We start from the raw sequence: 22,277 nt of genomic DNA, 5'->3' as shown, positions 1-22,277 counted from the left end.
TTCTTACACTATTGTTGTTATGACAACTAGAAAACGCCAGGTGGCAGTATCCTGTCGCCCACAGTGCGCTGACCATGGTGCTGAATTGAAGGGAGTAGTAAACTTTGTCAACCAATTAAATGATAATGTTTGGCACTGGCTATTTAAATAAGGAGGGTTTTTTTTTCCTTAATGTGAAACGTGTCTTTGAGTTTTGCACCCACTGCAAAACTCTGCCTTAACAAATTGGATAAATAACTCTCGTATTTGGTTTATTTATTTTATTTTTGTTCTGAAAGCAACTGAACACGGAATCACAGTATCCCGTTTGCTTTAAGAATAATATATGACACAGAAAATGATATTATATTTGTTTCCTAATTCAGTTTCACGGTTTACAGTTTTTTTTTTGTTTGTTTGTTGTTGTTTTTTTAAATCACAGCAACAATCAAACTACAGTGTAACGACACGTGATCATAAAAATGTCTTGAAACAAGTTACCTTGCATTAGAAAGTGATTAAATCATCTCACCATAATGACAGCTCTTTCCACTTGTTTTAAGAAAAATAAGATTTTAAGACGAAAAAGCTGGGATTAATGATTTTCTCTGCAGAATAGAATAGAATAGAATAGAATAGAATAGAATAGAATAGGAAAATTCCACAAGTGTTATATGATATGGACTCACTGAGCTATTTAACTCCGTTACATCCTCACAGCTAAGTGACGCATTTTCCATCACCAGTATAAGCATCATTCTCCGTCACCGACCGAGACGCGGACTTTAGACACTCTGCTGCTCGAGTGGCGCGGTGCGTCTCCCACAGTTCACTATGCGCGCTTCAAGGGATGGGTTGCGTTGCGCACCGGGGTTTCTACCAAGTTACTGAGGGTCTCCAAACACTGCGAGTTTACCAACATGGAAGGAACAAACAACACGACAGCCTCCTGGTCTCAGTTTGATAGCCTTTCCAACAAAACCTCAAAAGCTGAAGATGAGGAGGTGAAGCTGAGTTATCAAATAGTCACATCCTTCCTCCTTGCCACACTCATCCTGTGTGCCATATTTGGGAACGCGTGTGTTGTTGCGGCTATTGCTTTGGAGAGGTCTCTCCAGAATGTGGCCAACTACCTAATCGGCTCTCTAGCTGTCACCGATCTGATGGTGTCGGTGTTGGTGCTGCCCATGGCAGCGCTTTACCAAGTCTTAAACCGCTGGACCCTCGGACAGGTTCCCTGCGACATCTTCATCTCTCTCGACGTGTTGTGCTGTACATCATCAATATTGCACCTGTGCGCCATCGCTCTGGACAGATACTGGGCAATAACCGAGCCAATAGACTACATGAAGAAAAGGACCCCGAGAAGAGCTGCGGTTCTCATCAGTGTCACTTGGCTTGTCGGCTTCTCCATCTCAGTTCCGCCCATGCTGATCATGCGCTCCCAGCCCAGCAGTATGGCAGAGGACAGGGCAAACCCCAAGCAATGCAAGATAAGGCAAGACCCCTGGTACACAATTTACTCCACATTCGGGGCTTTTTACATCCCGCTGATTTTGATGTTGGTTTTGTACGGACGGATATTCAAAGCTGCCAGGTTTCGGATCAGGAGAACCGTGCGTAAAACGGAGAAAAAGAAAGTGTCCGACTCTTGTCTGGCACTGTCACCAGCCCTGTTTCACAAAAAGACCAGTGGAGACGTGGGTAAAAGTTGGAAAAGGAGTGTGGAGCCCAAGCCGCTGCCGAGCGTAAATGGGGCGATTAAACACGCAGAGGACGGCGAGTCTCTGGAAATTATCGAAGTTCACAGTAACTCGAAAAACAACCTGCCGCTGCCTAACACGCCAAACACCGTGCCCCTCTTCGAGAGCAGACACGAGAAGGCAACCGAGGCGAAGAGGAAGATAGCCCTGGCACGGGAGCGCAAAACGGTAAAGACACTGGGCATCATTATGGGCACCTTCATATTCTGCTGGCTGCCTTTCTTTATCGTCGCTCTGGTCATGCCCTTTTGCCAGGAGTCCTGCTACATGCCTCGCTGGCTGGAGGATGTCATAAACTGGCTGGGCTACTCCAACTCCTTACTCAATCCCATCATTTACGCATACTTCAACAAAGACTTCCAAAGCGCTTTCAAAAAAATAATCAAGTGTCATTTCTGCAGACCGTGAGCCCACAAACGATCTAACCTTTGCGGTGTGGTGAGGAATTCCATCTTAGACTCTCATCTTTGCCCAGTTCCCTCCAAGGGGATTATTGAATCTTAATCTAATGATATGCATTTCAAGGTGAAGAAAGGCATAAATGCCAGGACAGTCCTAAATCAGTGTAAAAGTGGCAAAAATAGATTGTTCTGAATTAAGAATGATGTTTAATTGTAAGGAGGGCTATCATAATTATTATTGCTGATCATCACCATCTTTATCGGTGTTAAAATATTCCCTGAAATGTCTGTATGCATAGATGAAGCTATGACCCTTGGATTGAAGATCCATGTTCCTTACCCTGCTCTGTAATGTTTAATAAATCATGTCTTTTTCTGAAGTCATGCATTTACATTTGTGCACAGGGCTCATGGATAGCCTGTACATTCAACATCAATGAACCAAATCAATTTAATAAAATAAGTGATGACAATAAAAAATAAGGCTGGTCTAAAAACCAGAGTCTACTTTAAAACTGTTAACTGTGTTTTTCCCTTACAATTCCCCATAAGAAGATTCAAAGATAGGAAATACATTTTGTTCTACATTGTTTGAGAACATGCATATTCTCTATCTGATGGTTGCAACGCTTCATTCACACTTAAATAGAGAGAAATAGTCCACGCCAAGATGCCGTTGATTTATGGCTGCAGCGTTACATCATTTAGAAAATATCTAGATGTACTGTGCATCATTTTATACACATTTCACTGGAATTTGGCAGGACATGTTTGGTATCTTTAGAAACCACAGGATCTGTCCAGAATTTTAAATAATGTTTTGGCCCCTCAGCAATGACAAACCCACCAGTGGGCACAGAAGAGTTGAAGAGGTTAAACTGAAATCTCTCTCTCTCTCTCTCTCTCTCTCTCTCTCTCTGTCTCTCTCTCTCGCTCTCTCTCTCTCGCTCTCTCTCTCTCTCTCTCTCTCTCTCTCTCTCTCTCTCTCTCTCTCTGTGTATGTGTATGTGTATGTGCATGCATTTCCTGTGCCAATCTTGAAAAAACTCTGAATATTGTAAGATTAGGAAGGATTCAAGTGACTGGTATTAAAACAGGCCCATGCAGGCATTAAATCATCACACTGTAAGTCTGATTACCCCTTGAAACTAAAATACGCAATCAGAGGTGGCTATCCCACAGCATCCACTATTGCACTGTCCTTGAGCAAGGCACACAGGGCATTCAAACAAAGCATATGCAGTTTTGTTGGGCAGGTCCCAGGTGTGGATTTATCTAACTGTATGAAGGTGAGGCATGAAATCATGTATCATGTCATGCTAAATAAACATTTAAAACCAAAAGGAAATAAAAGACAGAGAGAAAACGAAATAGAACAAAGCTGAAAAAAAAAACAAATAGTCCTCATACCAAGGTTTTAGATTTCACAGTTCACTTGAAAACTTATGTCATTGCTTTAATCTGGTTACATAACACAAAATGTCAGCAAAGTGACAGATCAAAGACACGATGTAAAACGATACATGCAGTGACTTCAAATTTGTTACAGGTGGACATTATTGTTCTTATATATAAAAGTACATAGTTTTCACCATTAACCGCATTTCTGTCAGGATCCTGCAGGGTGGCCAGGTGGTTGGAGAGCCTGTCCACTAACCTCAGTGTCACAGAATTTGATCTTCCACAACAAAAACTGCGTCATCCTTGTCAAAATGTCTTCAAAAAAAGACACTGAACCCCACCCTCAAACCACTGTGGGGGTTATCGCCCCCAGCTGCACCTGCACTCTGATCCCCTAATAAAATGCATACGTGGATGTGTACCTCAGTGGTGGAAGAAAAAATCCTATTACAGTATAATACGCTTGTTAAAAATCATTTCGTCATTCCTGAGGTGACACTGACATGGAGCGAGAATAATAACAAGAAATTGGATGGCAAACACACACACACACACACACACACACACATACAGATACACATACACACTGGTTATAGTTTCACTCACTTGCCGCTTTGCTCGCTCACACACTCAAATATAAAGACAAACTCATCCACACACACACACACACACACACACATGCACACATTGGGGGTTCCTCGTGCTGCATCTCACTTCTCTGTTCCTCCGTCACTCAGAGCTTCACAACACCAGTCTGTCTAAAGGGCTCAATGGAGCACACAGATGGATGCTGGAGAGCTGGTTGCCATAGCGACATATGGGGGATGCAAACTCTGGGGGCCTAAGGGCAATTACCTGATCAAAGGCCCGCTGCAATACAGGAATACAGAGGGGCGTATGGTGAGGGGCCCACAGTTGGCGGCCGGCGCAGACACACATATGCACTGATATTTGCGGCAATTACCTCATGTTGTCATACGCAGTGACTTAGTTTCCCTTGAAGGCATGCATTTCCAAACAACAGCATTTGCTCACAATGTGAACAGAACGGCGAGCAACTGGACAGAGTGAATAACCAAACTTTACTCTGACCTTGGACCTTCACGGCACTGTGCAAATGCCTGTCAGTCATGGCAGCTCCTGTTGTCAGCAAGGATGGCCTTGTCTGTTCACACTTCTTATAAAAAAAAAAAAAGAGGGGAAATAATCCTATTGCTAGACTTGTTCACTGAATGCTCACTGTCTGTTAATCTTGTTTTTCTGTAGTACACCGGGTATTACTGCACTGCTTTCAACTCAAGGTAAAAAAAAAAACAAAAAAAACATCAAATCAGTATTCATGTGGCTTCGCACAGTAGAAATGTTATGTTATCTCAACCTCCGCCAATCCCTGAACCCCTATTCCCCCCAGACAATGGGAAGCCTTAGGATTTGTTAACTCGAAAACAGAAAGACACTTTTGCATAACAGCACTGAAGAGCAGTCGGAGAAAACACAATGAGTTCCCGTGTAATTCCACATAAAGATCACCTGAAAATGCACAGGCCACCAGGAAAAAAACACAAGTCTGGGTTAGAGCATCTCTGCTAAGGCATTATTAGTTTGGATTCTTGTGTCGTCTTCGGGTTTGTGCCGTCTCTGTGCATCCTGAGAGACTGATAGGCAGTGCACTTGGCTGTAAACCACCATGCGTATTGGAGGAATAGTGAAGAGCGTTCGTTCTATCCATACGCCATTGAACTGTTCAGTCATGTTTGCCTGCAGAGGAGCCCGTGGCGTTCTGCTGTCAGAGGCATTACGTTACGGGCTTTCAGCGCCTCACAGGACTGAAACACAGTCTATCCTGATCTTGGTGGAATGGTGGCGGTAACGAGCTTTGACTAATACAGCAGAACAAGAGGTGCTGATGAAAATGGAAACAATTCTTCTCGGATCTATTTCTTAATATCCCACTGCTCTATAATACAGAAATACTCTAGGGGGCCCGGGACTATTTACTACATCTGTTGTCTTGGCATTGTGACAGCCATCACTGGTGATTTTGGAAATGAAGTTTGCTCTGCTGTTGCACTCAGTTGCTCTCTATGACAGCATCACACACACTCACATGTATGTATTTGTCTTGAAAAGGTTTTTTATTAGGATTGTTAACTGTTTTTATTGAGATTTGTAATATGTGATAGGCTAATTATTGTTGTTTCTTGTGGACCCCAGGAAGAGTAGCTGCTACTTTGGTGGCAGCTAATGGGGATCCAAATAAAGAAATAAAGCAATGTATATACATGTATCTGTATGTGTGTATACCGAGTCATTGTTCCTATATTAGTATGATCTGATTCAAGTTTATCTGTGTACTCAGCTATATCCTATGAATTGTTCTTTATGTAATCAGTTATGCTATTTAACACTTTTTTCACTCTTTGTTTCTTTGATTTTTCTCTGATGTGCTGTAACTCCTGCATTATTATGTTATATAATTTCTTAAAATGCAAAACTGCAAAAAATAAAAGTTGGTATAGTTTTATTAATTGTATTTTTTCACATTTTAAATTCAGTCATTTGAAAGTTATTTGGTTCAAGAGTTCAAGTTGCAAGTTTATTTGTACTTAAACTAACCATTCATGCAGTTTTTGTCAATGTCTGCTCACGCTCATATCACATCTCCCTGCTGATTTTGGATATGGGAGACAAATGTTCCCTAATGTAGATCGAATTAGACTGAATTGGGAGACAGAGATAACATATTTCAAAGCTGGTATTGTTGCAATGTAATGTAATCATATGGTATATTAGGCTACCATTCATCTTCATTAATCCTAATGATCAAAATGTCTTATGTATTATCAATTTTCTTACATCTCTTTGAATTTTTTTGATCAAATAAACATAACTTTTACAGGCCTTTTCTCCTTTTTCATTTCTTTTTTTTTTTTGTGTGCTTTATCTTCTCTCCTACGCTCTCTTCCCCTGAATCTATTGTAGCAGGTGTCAGCGCTGTGATTTGTTCAGTTGCACAAGTAGCCAATGTAAGTCAGACATCAAACAAAGGCATGTTGTTTGTTGTCTCGCTGTTTGATGCCTTCTGCAGGTGCGGCTGTTTTGCGCCAGCTGACTCCACGTAACTCTGACTGTGGCAGAAGAAGATAAAAGTTAAGTGTACAACACCCGTTCAGAACTCGCTTTGTGATTCGGCCCGGATGCGTCAGCTAAATGCATAAACTGAGAATGGAAATGAGAAAGTATGAAAGCCGTCATCACAGCAGCTCGTTTCTCATCAACACGCTTTTATTGCAGAAGAATAGCGCATAAACAAAAAATGGACATCAGCCAACGGTATTGGTCAAACACACACATTCAGACGCTTTTCACTATCTTGGCAGATGATTATGTCTGACAATGTCTGCCGAAATTAGGACATGATGAAATATAAAGTAGGAGAGCTGGCAGCAGCAGGGACCCAGCACACAAACGGACATCCGTGCAGTGCAAGACAGTTAAAGCACATAACGCAGAAAGCGGCGTCCAAAGGAAAAAACATCCATTGGTGCAACTTGATGGACAGTGTCCTGGGACATCGCCCTGCAGTGAGCGGAGAGACCGTTTGGGGCATCATGGTCGTGTCGCCGCGGGCAGGTTCAGACGGTGACTTCTTTTTGGCATTAATTCACTTTGCAAGCTAAACAGCGAAAGTGATTCAACTGAATACATCTCAGCCTATTTGTGTTACATCAGTTCTGTGCTGCCACCTGTAACTCCAGTATGGCTGCTTTAAGTTACAGGTTATTTTATGTGACACGGATGGGATGGGTGGCGTTTACACCAATCATGTTATTGGTGGGTTTTTAGGGTAATATTGTAGTAGAAATGCAAATGGTTTTTGTTCACACATGGGGTGTGTTGAGGCTGTGGGCCATTAACACTGTCTGGCTCAAAGATAGCTCTAGCTCCCAATGACGCAACAGTGGAAAGGTGGCTACTGTGATATGATGGGATGTGATGATGTGATGATGATGTGATGTGTTTAATGACAGCCCGTGCCATATGGTTGAGCTTGCCGGTCGTGGAGTTAACTGTGAAATAGATTAGTAGGCACACACGTGGAAGAATGGTATCTATCTTGGACGTGACATAAAGAAAAAGAAATGAACTGGAAACACGTGTCCTAAAGGCTGTCCATGAGAAAAGCAACCAGTCATGTAACACGTATGACCGACTGCAGGTGATGGTGATGAAGCTGTGCAGAAATTATGACTAGTTTGTGGTGATTGAAGCCAATTTGACCAAACTGGCTGGCAAATGGGTCATCTTGACCTTGGAAACATGTTAGCCTTTAGCACAGAGGTAATGACATTACTGATGTAGCGATGTCCTCTGGTAGAATTTTTATTTTTATTTGCCAAATACATCAATCTTGCAACTGGGGAGATTACATCAACTAGAAAGTTTGTGGGGAAAAAGCTGAAATATGAAATGACTAAAATGACTTTTATAACATTAAAATGTTAAAGTCGGGTCATTGTTGGTGTCTTATGCCTGCATGCCTCGGGTGAAGAGAATACAAGATGGATCAACGAAAATTAATTAGTTCAGATAGCACTGACAGTGAATAAATAAATAGATAAATGAATAAATAAAACATGCTTCCCATAAATGTAATGGCATCCATTTGGAACATTTCCTTCCACTTCTGTCATCTCAGAGAAGTACCAGGGGTTCAGAGAAGCAGAGACTGATGACCTTACAACAATGAAAAGTTCTGAAAAACAGAATAGGACAGGAAAATATTAGAGGCTAGTGTCAGTCTGACATGCAGAGAGAGACGGAGACAGGGAAAGAGAGATGAAGGCATAAAAAGACCGGACAGAGGCGGCCCGGTTTTTGATTTAGAGAGCACAGGTAAATCACTTTTCCCTCTCCTGAGTCATCCTGTGTCGGCCCCTGTACATACAAACTGAACATCGCATTAGTCAGCCGAGGCCTTGCACTGTCATCGTGACAGACATATTAGGATGTTATGTTGAAGAAATATTGCGAGCAGAGATGGAGAGAGTTTTCCATGATGTATCTTCAAAGTTAGAAAAATGGTTTACACTGTCTTATAACAATTATTAATAAATGATAAATTGATAGTTAATTAAACTTTAGTTAATAGTTATTTTACTGTCAACAAACAATAAATTATGCTTATTTTAAGTGTTACCATTTTTTTTTTTTTAATCCCAATATTGTACAACGATGAATACCATGTCTGTTGATTGTGATGTTTCATGGAAGCTACATCATGCTTACACTGAGTGAAATATTCATACACATGTCCCTATAATTAAACAGGACATATTTGATATTTTTTTTGGAAACCTTGGGATTTCGACTACAATGTAAAACAAAGTTCTGTGGGATTGAACTAAACTTTTCTGCACAGCAACAATGAGCCCGTCCACCAGCCTAGAGGTGAGGAGGTGTTTCCTATCGTCTCTGTACACTTCAGATTACTTCTTTATGTATTTTAAGTGCAATTTTAACGGTTTGTATCGCTCTCTGTTGATGTGATGGCTGAGTATTCTTTACGTGAAAAAGTTTGGACAGAAAATCGTCGGAGTATCACGAGGGGGAAATTCTGTAAGCTTTCAAACACTCATCAAAGATAGACACAAGTATTTTACTTTTAAAAATATGACACATCCGGGATGGTAACACACTTTAATGACATGTATTGAGACACCTAAGCACACAAGCGAGTTTTGGGTTCACACATTAACAGACGCAGCCTGAGCATGGCTGACACACAGACACACACATTACGGACAAATCATCCAGCAGATAACGGTGTTATCATGTTGTAGCGTGGTCTCATTCATGTCAATTAAATATTCCAGTTCAAATCCAGGCAAAAATCTAAGATTACACCAAACAATAAATTTTTTTTTTTTAAAAATCAATGGTGCAATGCAAAGTGACATGAGCTGACTGATGTAGCCTTGTTTTTTTTTTTTTTTTTTTTTTTTTTTTCCAGAGAAACTGTTGTTCTTGCATTTCTTTTTTTTTTTTTTTTTAAGGTGTGCCAAATTAGTCTCAAAGCTACAGAAAAGTTCATCACCATGGTTACGCAGACCCTCACATAAATCCTTACCTGTGTGCAGGCTCGAAATGGCAATCTGGCAACTCTGGTAAATGCCAGCAATAACAATAGGGTGACAAAAATGTGGGGAGAAAAATTTGTGGAGGAGAAAAAAAAAAATACGGGAAAAAAAAAAATTTAACCTGTCGGCCATGGGTCATTTGATGTTGGACCAGCCCATCTGATTGGGGGTTACATGGTCCAACTTGTCAGGGGTCTACATACTGTAAGCCAGGTGCAGGAAGTGTGACCACCGTGATGAGGTCAAGTGGGAAATTGCAAAATAAAGAGAGTGTGACATGGATAAAGGTCCAGAAAAATGAAAAGGTGGAGCGGGAAAAAGTCTCGGCGCTGATGCTGCAAAATCTTCGTTCATAAAAATGAATCAAGAACAGATTACAGGGCGCTACATCACAAGTGCATCTTGAAGCATTCATGCTCACGGCTACACAAAAAGACATTCTTATGGCTTTGGACACTAATGGAACAATCGTCTTTTCACCATCGAAGGAAGGAAATGCTATTCTATTCTGTTTGCACCTTAAGGTCGCTGTGCCATGCTGTTTTTTAAATGATGTCAAGGTGAGAGAGTTATTATGGCTCAGCTGATTAGTCACTCTGGGTCTCTCCAGTAGGGTAGCACTTGATGCTTGTGACAACCTGACAACAGCGGTGACTGAACCTGCTTAAACACTGACAGTAGCATGAGATCCTGCCTGTTAAACCTGATGTGCGAGTTGCATCAGATCAGCTGCAAACATGTCGAAACAGAGTGCTTTTGATTAATGTTCAGAAATATTCCCAGATCATCATTAGGTCAGGCAGCATTAAAGAAAGCTTTTTTGTCCAGTGTGAAAATTGAGTTTGGCTATTTTGTTGTATTCATGACATATGATTTTGTACTATGTGTTTTATTTAAGGTTTGTAGCATAAGTGCGTTAAGGGTTGGGTTATCCATTTGGGTGCCAACTTTTCCTCCAGGCTGTTTCTTGGTGACTTATTTATTATATTATTTTATGAAACTCTATAAGTCCACCTGCTGTTAGGGTGCAAACTTGATATTGGTTGCTTAGCCTATATGTTACAAATAACTGGATACTGCTTTATGCTACTCATAAGTGTGTATGTTGGGGAAAAGGGGGGGTCAGTCCAGACGAAAATTGCCAGGGCTGAGTTTTATTCCCAGTCTGACCCAGTCTGTTGGTCAGTAGACTAAAAAATGTGTGAGCTGACCTTGTAGAAAAAGAACAAACAAAAAAAAAAAGTTTTGTGACCAAAAATGAAGCATTGTGTTAGTTCAGGCAGAGCACTGAAGTTGGCTGGCACCACAGCTGATTGGCTGTCAGCTGTCTCACATATTTGGTGTCCTAGTTTGTCCAAGATTGTCCTGGTTTCAGGTTGGGTGTGCCGAGTCCCGACAAATATCTGGAAAACTATACTGTCCTGTTTTTTGGCTATTCACAGCTGCAGTTCGAACGAAACATACACATATTCAATACTAAACATGTTCAGCGTTTTCTGCTCAATCTGGTTAACTAATCAATGCTGAGGACAGTAACAACTGGATTTATTTTCAAACTGTTATTTACAAAAAAGCAACATTTTTGAAAAGGCATGCATCTGTTGAAGGTTTTAAACGTTGAACACTGAACTTCAGGTGACAAGTTTTTTTCCCCCAAATGGGTTTTAGAGTCTGTTGAAAATGCAACACTTGCAAACGTCCTATTGTATCTTCATTTGTATGAGACAGACATCCTCGCTGTGTATATGCACAGCGCCCATGAGATCACAGCACATCAATATCTGGAGTATGCAGACCTTGCACGCAGAGCGTCAGTGTCAGGTTTGTTTACGTTAGGCAATTAAAGGCCTCCCACTGAGAGGGAAACATATTGCCCACCTTTTACCAATGTTGGGAATCTAATTAAATAAGTGTATTCCCTCAAGACGCTGTCTGTATGTTGTCTATTAAATTTGTGTTTACTTGTCTGGACTTGATACTAGCTGTTACTTGACTTGTGTTAGCTTGTCTGTTTTTATTTGGGTGGGACTTGAGACTTTTGGGGCCTCACAACGCTTGCTAAAGACTTCCACCCCATGATTTGGGACTTAGTTGTTACTCAAGTGTAGAAAGTAAATGTGTGGAATCTCAATAGAGGAGTCAGAAAAGCCCGGTGGAATCAAGAGGTGGGTCAAAGATCAGGTCGAGGTCAAAATGAGTTTTAATAAAGACTCAGTATGCGGATCACAATCAAAGTAAAAAGGAGAAAAGGTAAGGAAAGTTTTTCTTATGAGGGGTTTGCCAACTAATGTCCCACCAGCACTAAAAGACAATTCACCTCCAATTCACACCCATTCTGGAGGCAAAATAATGTCACCTTTCACCTACACGCAGGGCTCAATTCATCTGAACTTTGACCAACAAGATGGCATGACTCACCGATGCTCAGCCAGTGAGAGATCAGAGAGCTAATCCTTTTCCCAAAGTTACGGATCCGACTCCTCTTGATCCAACAACCAGAGGCTGTTCACCTTGGAGACCCGCTGTGGATGTGAGTACGGCCTGGCACATGATTCACGTCTTCTTTTAGTTACTATTCCATTAGCTGTTATTAGAGCTAATGGAAAAGTAACTGCTCTCGCATGTGGGACTTGTCTTCTCTTGTTATGTAAATTAGTAGCTCTACCACTACCGACCATTGACTAAAAATAAATACCCATGGAAGTACATAATTATGTACATACATATATACACATATAATGTTGAATATATGTTAATAACAGAGGTTTTGACAATAAAACCAGATAAAAGATAAAGCAGAATTAAGCACTGTTAAAAGAATAGAATAGAGGAATAGAAGTGGGTCTTTGTGGGTCATTGCTTTATATATATATTTATGCATTTAGGTAAATGTTTTGTTGTGCTGAACATAGTGATTTATATTGATTTGAAGGATTTTTTTATGCATTTCATTCATTGCACACTGCCATTATCTCTTGTCTCTCATCAAGACCCACAATGGAAAGTTGTTTTAATTTTCGTTTTTTGTGATATCCTTGAGGAATCACTGCATATTAAAAGTGGAAATGCTTTTCTTGAGAAGGTATCAACCCAAACTAAACTAAACTATTTGACTTTGCATTCTCACCAAATTCAAAATGGAAGGAGCTGTTATTGTTGCCATGTTGGATGCACCCACAACATCCTCTTCTTGGTTGCTGTTGCTTTATGCTTTATGCTAGAACCTTCTTTTGATGTAACTTTAGTTGCATCACGACTCGCCATAAATACCACCAGCCAAAATGCTAATCTGTAGCCTGAAGTCCATAACCTTCAGGTCCTGCGTCGCCCAAACAAACGGACAAGAACATTTTGTCCTGCCAAGTCTGACGGCAACATTAAGTCAAGCTTATTTGGCCAGTTCATCATAAGGAGGCAGCGTGGAAGGCTGGCGCCGTGGAATAAATTAATTAGTTAGTTGACTATTAGTCTTCACAGAGAAATTTGTCTTGGATTTGATTTGAGAAGGATAACAGATAACTCCCAGAGGATATGCACTTCCCCATCCTTGAACAAGCACGCATGACTTTGCAACAGTGTCTGTACAGCACCTTCTCTCCCTGGTCAATAAATAAATAAATAAACAAACACATGTAAGTCTGCTACTTGTTTTGCTGGTGATTTATTAATAAATAAAAGTTTATGCCATCGAGCAGGTTGAAGTGGGCAGAAGCTAAACTCAATATATTGACATTTTTATATGTTTGGAATTCAAGCCGGTGGTTTAAAAAGGTCTTGAACTTATGTGCCTGCAACCTGAACACAAATCTCCTATTCCCAAAGTGTGTGTTTGTGTGTGTGTGTGTGTGTGTGTGTGTGTGTGTGTGTGTGTGTGAGTGTGTGACAAAGAGAGATCGCTTTATGTTGTTTACTTGGATAAAGCTATCAAAATGAAAAAACTATGAAAAACCCTTTGGTTTTAGGTCTTAGTTTTGAAAAATAAATTCAAAAATAAAGCATAACATGTTAAGAAACCCATGATCTATTAATAGAATATTGAACAAGTAATGTTTCCCTGCAGCTTCCTGATTTTACCATAATTTCCTAAAAATGTCTTTTATGTCACTATTAGGTATTGACTATTAGGTATTACACCAACTGACTCTTACCAGATGCTACTTTATCTTCAGTAATACAGATATTAGATAATAACTGTCAATATCAAAAAGCCTGTTTTGAATTTTAGAGAAATAAATTCTTTAATAGATGATAGAAACGAACCCTTTCATTTGGACCCTGTAAATCTAAAAAAAAAAAAAAAAAAAGTTAATTAATAAAGCAGAGATATCAGAATCAAAACTGAAGCAACCGGGGAAATGATGGTCTCTACAACTGAGGATGATGCCAGATAATCTATAAATAGGGCCAAGGTTTCAGTTTGTTTTTCTCCTCCTTGTCTAATTGCTGTCCTGATCTTTGGGAACATGGAGAGACAAGATGGCCAACTGCAATTGCGCACTTGTACCCTTCTATTTTGCAAATAAAGCACTTGTTTTGGCATCGTGCAGAGAAGACAGGCGCTGAGGGCAGTGCTAACAGCGTCCATTTCCTCTCACTCTGACTGCAGAGATTAGAAAATGAGAAGAGGGTGGATGCAATTACCGTGCATCTCTACTGTGTGTCAAGGGCTTCAGCAGCACAAAGCCAGAGTAAGGGTCAGATTTTTGATGCAAGAAAGACAGTCAAACCTTAGTCAGGTTTATTCCACTGTAAAGTGGGCTAAATTTTTAGGAAGGTCTCTGAAATGGCAAAAAAAAAAAAAAAAAAAAAAAAAAAAATCTGATATAAGAATGCCTAGGGTGCCAACAATGCACAGGCACATTAAATCTACATTTCAAAGATGACATTAATTACAAAGAGTGTAGCAGAGGTACAGTTAAAAAAAAAAAAAGATGTCTGGCATTTGAAAAGTGTAATGCCCCGCCGGCTGTTATCAAATGATTGCCGACAAGAAAAAGTCATTATGGAAAAAAAGCCTCAGCTTATTTGCTTTTCTAAAACCTTTGCCCACGAGAATCAACATCAAAAAGTCAACAAAAAAGGATAAGATTTGGGGACTGAATCTTTCAATTAATGTTAATCTGACACCAAACTCAAAAACACATCCAAACTCAGTCGTGCATGACACTGGCTTTGTGCACTTACTCTGCCAGTATATTGTTACAATGCCTTTCCTCTTCTGCTTACGACCTATTAAGGACAATACAGTACATGCACAGATTGAATTATCTGGCTTTTAGTACGGAGACAAAGGCCTAAAGGCAGAGTTAGATGTGGAACAGAATAGAGACGCTTGTCACGCAAGGTGTCGGTTTTCACCCAAACAAACTCAGCAAACAGGCAACAACTAAACAACATCCCTCACAAACTCACACACCGTTCTTCAATTATACAAGAGGCAGTTTTAGAGAATGATGAAGCTTTGCACATCAGTTTACTTTTGGACAGATTATAAACTTTAATCATCAGTATACTGTAGTTTAATTAAGCTTTAAAACACAAGAGGCCATGCGTTATAATTAATAACAACACGTCTGTGATTTGGTCACAGGTTTACTATAACACATAGGCCTCTTGTGTTCAATTGCTTTTATACGCGATTATGATTTAATACCAACAATATTGTTTTATCCCACATGAAAAGCTGAAATTAATGGGCTTTTACTGTTTTAAGACACCACCAAAAATATAGTTACTCAAACTAAAACTTCTTTAGCAGCACAAACCAATCTGAGGGTTTGACTGTTTGCAGATGACATGCAACATTACATCTGTCAGTGTTCATTTAAAGCCAACAGATAAAGCAGTGGAGGGTTCGCACTGTGTGTCTTGTCATTTCCTCTTCAGTTTGTTCAACTCATCTTCTGTGATGCTACGTGACAAGGAATTGAATTGGTAATCTTATGAACGATAAAGTTTGCCTTGTTTTCGTTTCTTCATAATCCAAACCAAAAGTTGTATTTGGGAAATTATCTATTGTTAGAAACATGGCAACTGTTGTTTCAGTTGGCTGTTGACAGCTGCTGGCTAGCTTAACAAAACCAGAATCACCTGTAAGTTTAGTTTTTTTTTTTTGTTTTTTTTTTTTTTTTCCCCAGGATGGCGAAGTTGGTTTAGGTTAGGGCTAGGTTAGGTTAATACTCGGGTCCAGTTACGGTTGGGTATAAGTTGGTTAAGGCCAACATTAGGGAAAAGCTGTAGAGAACGAATGCATGTTTTAGTATGTGATTAAGTCATGCCTTTGCCAGCCTAGGAAAAAAATATTGCCACCTGTAAATGATAGATAATCAGTTGTTAGTTTGACAGATGTTGTAGCGAAGTAATACTAATTTCCATAAGCACGTTCACCTGTTTAGACTCAACTTACCAACACATTTTCATTGTGATGCACCTGTGTTGCATAATGGTGAGCACTGGTGGCAAAAGTCAAACACAAGTGAAGCTCTGGTGTCACTGGTTGAACACAACAACTCAAAACTGATCCCACTTGTGGCTAATGATGTGAGGGAACATATATAAGCCAGTTCAGAGAGCACTGCTGTGTGAGGCCCTACAATGGATAGAAATCTGAGAGGAGGAGTTTGTGTGAGAGGAGGTCGAGGAGGTCGAGGAGGTCGACCCAGTATAGAGAAATGATGCTGTGGCTGAGTAATGGACTTCTCATTTGTATATTTTTGTACTTTATTTTTACGTAGGCTTACTGTATACAAGTGCTAAATGCACAAGATTTCTGTTTGTTTTTGTCCTGTGCAAGTGCTACGTGTAAATACACAAGATTTCTGTTTTTTGTACTTTTTTTTTTTTACTATATAGAAGTGCTAATGCACAGGTAATGTTTACTATGATGTCATAGTAAATTACAAATGGCTTTCGACCAATCTAATTGTTTGAACAGCAACCTCTGTTGAACAAAATGTACTGATGGACAATTCAAGCCCCCAAAAAGAAAACACACCAGAGGTCGTTCATTCATATTTGTGCATTCGATATTAACTGAATATACAGAAAACCTCATTATACAAAAATAACATGATTGTAAGAGTGGGGAAAGAGAGAAAGACAGAGAGAGAGAGAGAGACAGAGAGACAGAGAGAGACAGAGAGAGACAGAGAGAGTGAGAGAGAGAGAGAGAGAGAGAGAGAGAGAGAGAGAGAGAGAGAGAGAGAGAGAGAGAGAGAGTGAGAGAGAGGGGAAACACAGAGATTGGTGTGAGAAAGGGAGGAACCCTGCAATGGAAAACCACCTCAGGAAATGCCTCCCGTCTGAGGAAACCAAGAGGTCGGCTACAGTGATTCTGGGAGAAATGTGATATAAATAAGCAAAATAAAAAAATAAACATACATGGTGGAATATAAATAAATAAGCCAACTGCCAAAAAAGGAATTATGATGATAAACCTATTGAGCAAAGACTCAGTGCTGTTGTTAGTTGGAAAAAGATTCTGCAGAAGGCGTCTCCAAATGATGAACACTGATCAGTTCATCAAGGACATGACTTAAAATATAATTCACAGAGTATAGTCTAAGTCTATGTATGTTCCCTTTTTATGAACCCTCAGAAAATCAATTTTCAGCCAATATAAGGGGTCTCAAAGGGTTTTGTGGCAAAACATCATAGTCTAGGAGTAACCATAAGACCGTAAGATTTGAAGGATTTATTCTTGCCATTCTGGGACAAAATGGCAAGAATTAGGACATTTCCATTCCAACCAAACGACTCTGATGCTTGAAGAAGATTTCCAACAAGTTTTCAAAGATAAGTAGATGAATTAATTCACTAGATGAAAAAGCACTTTTACAAAATGTAATTTATGTTTTGAAGATAATGAATAATGAACATTAGGCAATGACTTAATTCCAAAATGGATTTATTTTGGAAGGGAACTCTTCATTTTTAATGACATTAAGATCATCATATATATATGATTGACAGAGGGGGAGGGAGAGAGAGAGAGCACTTACACACAAATACAGTATATACATATGTCACTCTGAGTAAGAGGTAAAAATCAACAATTGCTTACATTAATAATGTCTATACATCTGAGTGTTCATCTGCAGAAGAGTATGGCCTTATTCCCAAAATCATATTGATCCTACACAGGTAGTCTTTGGTCTCCCGGCAAAAATCACCAGAGTGTTTTCACCACATTTACTTTTTTCCAGTTGTGTCCCACTTCCATAGTCAGAGAGAGGAGTGTTCAAACAGGATGACCTGCGTTTGGCTGGAGAGGCTGGAGAGCCTGGAGGGCCTAAAGGCTCCAATCCGAGAGTACACATCTGCATCTGAGCTGGCGCCCCACGACAGGTGAGGACTGGGTGGGGTGGTGTGTATGACAGGCAGGGGGAGAGGGAGGGATATGAGAGAGGGTGTCGGAGGGAGAGGAGGTGGACGGACGAGAGGAGGCGGAGGAAGGGCGGGAGGTGGGGGGAGGACCGGAGGCGGAGGGAGGGGCAGCGGAGGTGGAGGGGACACTGGTGGGGGCGGCAGCAGGGTGTTGGTGGTGGGTGTCACCGGGGTCGCCGTTTGGACAGGAGGAGTCACCTCAGAGCCATTCCCAGTCTTGGCTGGCAGCACTTCGGGCAAGCCGGGATCCTTGAGTGTGTAGGCAGCAGCATGGTAGAAGCTGTAGTATTCGAGAGCGTGCCGCGCCCTGGCCAGCTTCAGCCTATATGACACGACACAGGACAACATCATATGACAGATGGCGGCAGAGGACGTTCCATTAAACTATGTTTTGTGCACAACGGACCAAGCCCTGTGCCAGCCGAAGCAGACAGAGTGACGCTCATGAATGCCAACTGATGACTCAAAAAACGCCTGCTGGTGATTTACAGAGAGTGTAAAAACAATGATACGTCTGGGAAAAGAAGACGAATTATGACCTTTCCAGGGACAAGACACAACAACGTAAATAACAGTCAGCAATGTACAATTTAGAAGCTGCTTTGATTAAAGCACCCCACAATATGAGTGCATACGTGTTACTATGCCATTTGGGACAATATGGAGCAGCGTTAAGTCCCGTCATACTAAGCAAACTGTTAACCAAATCAGTCCTCAGCGCTCTCCCCTATTTGGCTTCACTGGCCATCTGTGGCTGATAATTGCCCACAGTCTTTTCTTCTCTGGCCCTCGTCAGCAGCCAGTTGGCCAATTCAGCGTGTTGAATCGGCAGCAGAGGTCAGCAGAGGTCACTGGTGAGAGAGAGCTTCCTGATTGGCCGTACAGCCTAAGGGAATCAAGGCACCAGCGAAGAAATGGAAATCAAGTTGTGCTGATATTGTGCTAACTAGCTCATGAAAATCTTGAGAATTTACTTGTGCACCACTTGAGGCTCGACCAGCTAGAGTTCGCACCTCACAGCTTCAAGGCTCAACCTGGGTTTGAGATTCTTTACTGCCTGTCACCCCTTTTCTCTGTTTTTCCTGTCATCCTCTATAAAGTCACTGCCCAGTTAAGTTTAAAAAAAAAAAAAAAAAAAAAATCATCATTGCCGGGTCAGAAAGCCTAAGATTTGCTTGTTTTTTTTCCTTGTCATATCATTTTAAAATGAAACCTTTGGGAGTTTTTTGGCTGCGGATCAGAGTAAGCAGCAGGATCTCCAAAAACAAGATCTGCAATTTCAATATACGATACACTGTAAATATGACGGCTTCGGAGCTGCTTTAAGGTTTATTTTCTCATTGTGACAGAGTCAGGCTAATAACTCCCATAGACTTCAAGTCTTTTTTGCTAAGCTAACATATAATGCTACCCATAGGAACTGAACCACCGGGCGTACAGAGGTGAGAATGGTATCAAACAACTGCAATCAACAGCCTAGGTAAGTTGGAAAAAGGCTATTTTGCCCAAGTATTTCTGTAATTGTCGTCACATGAACATGAACATACCTGTGTCTGAGCTGTAGGAGTCGGTACAGCAGCAGCAGGATTACAGCTCCAGCCAGGGTCACCAGCAGCACAGCCACCCTCACATCCAGGCTCCAGCATTTACCAAGACCAGAGGAGCTGCAGGACCTGGAGGTGCGTGGTGCCTGTGGCTGGACGGGTCCCTCCATCCCCCTGTTAGTATTTATAATGTTCTGGGCCAAGACAGGCTGGATGCTGTCCAGCAGGATTGGGTGTCGGTTCCTGAGAGTGGCAAGTTCAGGCTGGGGTGGGATTTGGAGAGGCGTGCTGCTGGTGACCTGATGACTAACCTGCATTTCTGCAGTGATTAGTCCTAGACACTGGGGTTGTTATGAGAGTTGCCTGATGCACGTTAACGCCGCATGTTGCATAAAGTCTGGCATCCATGAGCCTGCATCTCCAGGCAGGCTACTTCAGATGGCTTTCACTGGCTGGCGCTCTGGAAAACAAATAGATTTTTATTAGTGCATGTATCAAAATATAGCTATTATGCATTCCAAAATCAAATAAAAAAGGTGAAAACAAACTTTTTTTCCTCAGTGTCTTGTTGCAGCCTTTGCTTCAACAAAGTTTTGAGAACTACTTTCTAAGGATACATAACACACTGGTTATTCTTAAAATCCTTTTCCTTTATCAAGTACAATCTCAACGGTTCAGCTAGTTTCAAGTTTCAAGAATGAAAAACTTTCATTAGCACCTTAAAGGGAATCCGAAAATTGTATAAAAGGTTTGCAACTTACTTCATTGTACTTTAACTGACGCCTGCATTTTCACAAGATGACAACGCGTGAAACCAGATCATAGAATACACAGGAACTCTCTGTAGCTTTCCATGACCAAATGAAGAGTCCCAAGCACACACCAGTGGGAGGAAGCCGGTGAAAACAGCAGGAAACCGTGCACTTCCCTAATACACAATACAGAGATCTGATTGGAGAGCACTCCCTGTCACTATGGTTACAGGAAACTGGTCAAGGATGTCTTTGCTGGGAGTATGCTGTTTTTAAGGACTTCAGAATGGGTCTGAACAAAGCACTCCACTCACACACACACACACACACCCACAAGTGCACACATTCATATTAACACACCCACAGACACACACACATGCAAACACATGAAGCACACACACACTAACAGATAACTTTCAGTGTCTCTACTGACTGGAAGAAATACTTATTATTCTGCAAGTCCTTCAGACAAGCACAAATCCCGTCTATAAACATTATTACACATTCTCTATCCTGCAGGATAAAAAACAAATTAAACCTCTTATCGCACGTCATGAGACCTGCTAATACAGAATGATGTAAGTCAAACACTTCAAACAAAAAAAGGACAAGTCTCGTGGTGCAAAGGTGTTTTACAAGGCTTTTTTCCCCCTTAACGGTGATAAATAAGGGAACAAAACACTAAATACAGTAGTAGTATCACATATAGACAGTGTGACCTTAAGACTGCAGATTAGGCTTTATCTGCAACAGTGTCCCCTACAGATGAAATTGAACAAAAGCAGTTTCAAAGTGAAAGAGTAATGGCTGTTTCAGTGGCACTGCAAACAGCCCACATTAGTCTCCGCTGTGCCAGCATGGGTCAACAGAGGCAGAGAGATGGTGGCCACCGTGAAAGGCTGGTCGCTATCTGATAGAGCCAGTATTCAGGGGACGAATAAATGACATCGGCGCAGAAAAGGCCCTGCTCGGACGTATGTCCAGCTCTCATTTATCTGTCTAATAAGTTTTGATGCTGGTGCCAAGCCGCAGGAGAAACTCTTACCTCGCGCTCAATATCCCTGCCTGGCACCCTCAGAACCCGCTGATATTGGAGAGGAGAGTAATATTAAAAAGATCTCTTATCAGAGGCTGAATTGTAGTTCAGGGGTGTGGCGATTCACCCAAGGAACTTGTGAAAGGGACTGGAGGAGCTGGATTGTTTCTTGAGCTCACGAGGACCACAATAGAAATAAGACTCTGAATTCTGTGATATCTTCACTGAGTTTATTTTGCCGCACATTAACGTCATCAAATGAATCAGATGGAATCACATTTTTGTTGACGTAAGGAGGGAGTGAGAAACGTTTCGAGGTACAACAGGACATCACAGTTTTAATTTTCGTTTTAAGGACAAAATGTAAAACTTTACCTTGCTTTACCTTGACAGTTTCGGCGTGATTCTTCCGCCTTCATCAGAAGTGGACAGCAGGAGGCGTCACCAATCTGTCAATTTTGACAGGTAGGTCACGCCTCCGTAACACCAGCTGATAAGGCTGGTCACCACCCAACATACTGGTAACGCTTCTGATGAAGGCAGAAGAATCATGCTGAAACTGTCAAGGTAAAGCATCAAGTTTTACATTTTGTCCTTAAAAAGAAAATTAAAACTTGGAATCTGTTCAGGACATAATGAACTTTCACCATCTCGGACATCACAGACTTTAGCTCTACTAAGTGATGATGGATTGTTACATGTATAATCACAGAATTACATGTACAGTCAACTATATACTCATATGTTGTTTAGATGTCATACTTGAACAGTGAACTAAATTAAAACTGAATTAAATTACAGTGAAACTAAACAATTCCTTATTTTGCTCAGGACCCCCTGGACCTCAGGGGTCATGAGGGACTGAAGGCAGCCACC

The 22,277-nt window shown here is 41.0% G+C and overlaps 2 protein-coding genes across 2 annotated transcripts; one reads left to right on the top strand and one right to left on the bottom strand.

Annotated features, from left to right (window-relative positions):
• The first annotated feature begins 836 nt into the window (after window positions 1-836).
• htr1ab (5-hydroxytryptamine (serotonin) receptor 1A b) lies at window positions 837-2,473 on the top strand. Its single transcript, XM_030065516.1, has one exon. It carries the CDS (start codon window positions 900-902, stop codon window positions 2,148-2,150), a length of 1,251 nt encoding a protein of 416 aa, XP_029921376.1. The 5' UTR covers window positions 837-899; the 3' UTR covers window positions 2,151-2,473.
• Window positions 2,474-17,647: 15,174 nt separating this feature from the next.
• Window positions 17,648-20,450, bottom strand: LOC115369122 (extensin-like). Its single transcript, XM_030065681.1, has 3 exons — window positions 20,375-20,450; window positions 19,617-20,073; window positions 17,648-18,391 (listed from the first exon to the last, which is right to left on the bottom strand). Exons 2-3 carry the CDS (start codon window positions 19,928-19,930, stop codon window positions 17,908-17,910), a joined length of 798 nt encoding a protein of 265 aa, XP_029921541.1. The 5' UTR covers window positions 19,931-20,073; window positions 20,375-20,450; the 3' UTR covers window positions 17,648-17,907.
• Between the last annotated feature and the right edge of the window lie 1,827 nt (window positions 20,451-22,277).

The sequence above is a fragment of the Myripristis murdjan genome, chromosome 12 (assembly GCF_902150065.1).
Source record: "Myripristis murdjan chromosome 12, fMyrMur1.1, whole genome shotgun sequence".
Lineage (NCBI taxonomy): Eukaryota > Metazoa > Chordata > Actinopteri > Holocentriformes > Holocentridae > Myripristis > Myripristis murdjan.
The sequence above is the reverse complement of the archived record's forward strand: the minus strand, read 5'-3'. Positions and strand labels throughout refer to the sequence as shown.